At 34.5% G+C, this 5,324-nt stretch overlaps 1 protein-coding gene across 1 annotated transcript; it reads right to left on the reverse strand.

Moving 5' to 3' along the window:
• Positions 1-1,536: 1,536 nt before the first annotated feature.
• On the reverse strand, positions 1,537-4,990 carry LOC115928022. Its single transcript, XM_030994522.1, has 2 exons — positions 4,564-4,990; positions 1,537-4,154 (listed from the first exon to the last, which is right to left on the reverse strand). The coding sequence occupies exon 2, from the start codon at positions 3,261-3,263 to the stop codon at positions 2,124-2,126; it is 1,140 nt and encodes a 379-aa protein (XP_030850382.1). The 5' UTR covers positions 3,264-4,154; positions 4,564-4,990; the 3' UTR covers positions 1,537-2,123.
• Between the last annotated feature and the right edge of the window lie 334 nt (positions 4,991-5,324).

A 5,324-nucleotide genomic window follows, 5' to 3' on the forward strand; every position in this document is an offset into this window, starting at 1 on the left:
TTTTTTCTTCATTTGGAGTCTTAACTATTACTATGTCTCACAATAAAGGAAAACAATTCTATACAAACAAGATGTCTCGATTATAATTCATATTTACATATTCATCAAACATAAGTTTATTGAACAATTTGATTCTTATTTACTAAAAAGTTAAATGTAATATTCATCTGTTTGTATTAAATGATACACGCATGAGTCATCAATATATCATCAAAGGCTTGTATACTTAACACCACTGATTAGTATGATTTATTTTCCTTCTCTAGGATTTCAGGAAGTTTGTAATCTATCATGCATTTTGCAAACTCCCCAACATGAGAAAATACAATTCATCACTCAGTATGTCAAATGAAATTCTCCAATATCGTTCATCAGCACTACTTAGTTTGAATTGGATTTGGTTGAAAATCAATGACCAATAATTATCAATATTTACAGGGTATACACACAATTATTTTCAGAGAACATATAAACTATTATCTAAAACCTTTAAATGTGATAATACAATGCTTTTATAAATGTGAGACATAAATCAGCAGTATAATAAACATTTCCATTTTTAAAATATAGTGCAATGAGTAATCCATCATAGAGATATGGTGCAACATATTACCTCATTTTAAATCGGGCCGCAAATTTCGCATCGACTCAGCCAGCCGCTGAATAAGCGGGGGGGGGGTAAGAGGACACTTTTTTTTTGTCTCGAAATTTGAAAATTTGACATTTTGCTCCGATGGGGGGGGGGGGGTTAGGTCGCCTTTTTTAGGTCAGCCATGGGAATATTTTTTTTTTATTTTTTTTTTTATATTATTATTAAAAAAAAAAAAAAAAAAAAACCAAAGGAGGGTTTAGCTTTTTTTTAGGGGGATTTATACACATAAAAATACCAAAGGGGGGGGGGGTTAACCCCCAAACACCCCCCCCCCCTGCGTACGCGTCTGCCCTATTGTATGTCCCATAAAAATCATGTTCGGGTTACATAATACATAATTGTAATTTTCAGAACATTTCAAAGAGGTGACGTACAAGGCAATTATAATTACCTTAGGCAGGTCTGTCAATTTTGGGGAACTGCTTTTAGGGAGATCGTATGCAATTTTTTTTTTGCTCAACAGGGAAGGGGGGTGTTGAGTGAGAAAAATAAAATCGAAGTGCTCACTACCCCCCCCCCCACACACACACACACTCCTTAGTCTCTATTTTTTATTCAGGATTTCTGAAAGTTTGTAATCTATGGGAAAATACAATTCATAACTCATGTCAACAAACTTTTCTCTAATATCATACATTAGCACTAATTTGATTAAATTGGATGTAGTTGTAAATCAACAACGAAGAATCATAAATATTTACAGTGAATACCCAATCGTTATTAGAAAACATATCAACCATTATCGAAAACCATTAAATGTGATAATGAAATTTATGTTTAAATGTATACATGTTAGACAACAATCACAAGTAAATTACACATTTCTATTCAATAAGTGCCCATATATCCATTATAAGAACTGTGTTGTAACATATTAACTCAAATCATCCTTAATATATCCTGGATATAAGCAAATAAATGTTTTATGAAATGATAATATTTACATTCATTCCGTCGGTACATTAGAAAAAATCTCTTTACGGGAAAAGACATAAAGGATTATTAAGCATCAAGTCTTGTTTTACCATTGCATATTCTCTAACTTTCACTGTGCTTGTCAAACATATGCTTTTTGTTTGATAACATCTGACCTTTTTAATTGCCATGTATCGTTGGGAATTCTGGCATAGGATATTCCTCACATATCTCCAAGATTTGTTGTCTCTCTGCTTTTGAATGATTATTTTTAGTTGATTTCCCCTTTGTAAAGTGGATCTCTACCTGTCCTTTATTTCCATACACAGCATCATTGATTGCGGATGTGCAACTGTACCGGAGTGAAGAATCATCATAGTAATCTAATTGTGAATGTATTGATGATATTTCTGGCGAGTCTCCAGTGAAATAATCATGATGGACATTTTGATTGAAAGTACTGAAACTGCTATCTGTACTTGAAGATGAAGAATTACTGACATATACAACTGGTGTTGTATTTGCACACTTTATTGTATTCACATGTTTCCATTATTTAACTCAGATGCTTTACATACTCTTGATAAGGATCAACAAATTTAAGTGGCTGTCTGCGAATTTCAGAATTTTGTGTTTCATGTACTTCATCTGTCTGGGTATTTTGATGATGGGATAGGAAAGAAATTTCATTTTCGTTACTTTGCATGTTTAACCTTACAGTCTCGCATACGTTGTGATTCTGACTATATCTGTTCTTTCTCTTTTGTTTCAGTAAACATATCACTAGAAAAATGACGACAATACCTAATCCCAAAGAGATGCAAATAAAGGACTTTGCTAATGCTTCCCAATGAACATTGATATTTGTACATGATACTTTGTCCCCCATTTCAGTTGAAAAGGGGGCATTTTTTATTTTGGATGTAAAACTCAGAGGTTTATTAGTTGGTGACTCTGATGTTTCAATATATGTATCTTTTCCATTGAGCAAACAAAGAGTCATATCTGTGGCTGGCTTCTCAAGAAAGTTCCATTTAAAATCATCACATTGCCTGAGACCCCTCCTTTTTGTGTACAGAGAAGTACAACAAACTCCAGGCAGGGATTTCCTCACCCAAAATGTTTGCCAAAATCTTGAACGATTTTGATTTATTTCATTCCTAGGTGGTATTTTCTCACATTCTTGATAGCAATCAAAAAGCCCAGATTGACTACCAAGCAGTGCAGTGCATGTCAGAAATGCCCAGCCTTCCGTTGTTTTAGCTACTGTTTCAAAAGTGCAACTTGCTTTTCCTGGTGTATAGTCTATGTTCAGCGCTATTCTTTTGATGGTAACACTGTAAGCATGACGTGTGTCAGTAACTAAACATATATAAGTACCTGCATCTTCTCTTGTAGTATTCACGATTTGAACATGTATGGAAGTTGTTTCGTCTCCTTCTTTTGTGGTCTGTACAGAAAACCTCCCTACTTGGTCTTCAGTGAGACCTGGTGAATATATTGTTCCTGTCCTAGAATAATAGAATGGATATCTAGTCCCAATTTGGATGGTAAAAGTAAAATTGTTTTGGTATGGAAATATAAATTCAAGGGCTGCTAAATCACCCTCATGTAGTCTAACATGTGTACACAAAGCAAATACTATAATTACACTAAATATTAAGAATATTCCTGGAAATTTGGCGTTACAAATCATGTTTATTTTGAGAGAAAAATTGACTTGTGTCTGAAAACCTACTTGAGCTGCATGAAAATAATGTTACCTTAAACTCTTATGTCATCTTAATAATGGCTTTAAGAAAAAGAATATTTTGATATCTTTTAATATGATAGTATTGCAAAGAAATGAAAATCAACGGCATGTACGTTATGTACACTATTCACTACGTTTAAAAAAATACAGTCTCTGCGAAGCATAGTAATTAAATGTTTGCAGTACCTGTTGCATGAGTCCGCATACAATCTTGGCAGTCCTTTCAATGGTTGCCGTATTGTTTCACTCACTGAACAACGGTTAATATGTCCTTCTTTAACCATAAGTTAGGCTTTATATTTTCATCCTCCAGTAGCAGAGTATTGACCAATAAGTTAAGGTTTCCATGGACTGTAGAGAAACAAATCGTAGATCCCTTTCGTTAACCACTAAATGAAATCATACTGTAACCCTGAATAGGATGACTTGCAATTCACATGAATTGTTGTAGAGATACAGTGTTCTTTTCTTGCCCACTGCAATTCACTGGCGGTGATAGGTGATAAGCATGCAGATGTATACACTTTGCATTAAAGTAAAATGGCAACACTCAAAGTTGTATCTGTAGATTCCAGTATCTGTCGTAGCTTTATCCTTGATAGTTGGCATTACCAATAAATATCCATAAAATATCCCTATTCAGTCTTTACAAAAGCTTTTCTCGTGATTATAACTGAAGTACTTTCATGTTCTTTAACATCCTGATAGTGTGACAACTTAAAGGAACAGTTGTCTTTCGGTACTATGACATTCGCACTTGTAATGGAATCCTTCACTGTAGCAAACACCTGATCCTCACGTTTAGAAATAGTTTGTTCCAATCCAATTAGTATCCTGTGCATGTAAAAGACAAGTTAAAATCTTAAAACAGTCTGAAAACATATTGAAAGAAGAGCTTCTTAATTTGAAAGAAATGATTCTGAACCAATTAAACTTTGCTAATTATATATACACTTAATCAGCATATAACAGATGGTAGATTTCGTAAATATAATGCAGAGGCTTAACAACTATAAGTAATGGTTTGTTTTGAATAATCGGTACGTCTCTGTTGAATTTCTTCTTCTGTGATATAAGTACAGGCCACCGTCAGGAGTATTCTAGTAATAATGCATGTGCTGTGCAGGTGTATATATACAACTTGATGACGGAAAGATTGATAGAGCTGTATGTACACCCTTGTATTCTAAAAACTAGACATCCAGAGGCATTAGATAATTGAAGAAAAAAAGATGTGACTTACCATATAGTTCATACTTTGTGCTGCACTTTGCTACATAATTTCGTCGTGAATTATTCGCGATTTCACGATTCGCGATGTCCCTTCTGGGACATCATAGATCTTTGGTATAAAATGATGGGAACAGACGCGATATGTTTATGCAATAAAATACCACAGCCAATACTAGGGGGTGCGGCATGCATGTGATTCACAAATTGATGCTGAACAGATCGGAAAGAAATATCACTTTTATTACCCTTTATTCACTGCACACAAAAATCCCCGTCCGCCACCTGATCTGAGTGCACAGTTGAGGTTCCATACACAAAGTTTGCATGAAAGGTAGGTGTACTGCTTGACATATTAAATGACAACCATTTCCGTTGGCTTCTCGAAAAATAAAGCGTTTTTTCTGTCTACTATTCACAATGGGGTAGTTCACGTTGTACATGGCATTCACGCTTCAAAACGCTTGAATACCTTGATATTGAAAGGGACTTTATGAGGAAGTTCCCAAACAGAAATGTTTAACAAATATTTCTAAAGAATCAAAATTATAAAAGTAAGGAAAAAATAGGGTATTTTAGATTTGCGCGTCGACATAGTGGACTGCTACCGTAGCAGCTCACTATGATGATGTGCAAATGTAAAAGCCCCTAATAGCAAACACTAATGTACATTTACAAAGAGTATTCAACAGCCGTTAAAATGTTAATCTAAAGGGCGGTAGCATGCTATTGTAGGCCTATGCATGGGCTAAAGTGTTAAAGGTTAGCATTCAT

This window comes from Strongylocentrotus purpuratus, unplaced genomic scaffold (assembly GCF_000002235.5).
Source record: "Strongylocentrotus purpuratus isolate Spur 01 unplaced genomic scaffold, Spur_5.0 spur5_scaffold_21, whole genome shotgun sequence".
Classification (NCBI taxonomy): Eukaryota; Metazoa; Echinodermata; class Echinoidea; order Camarodonta; family Strongylocentrotidae; genus Strongylocentrotus; species Strongylocentrotus purpuratus.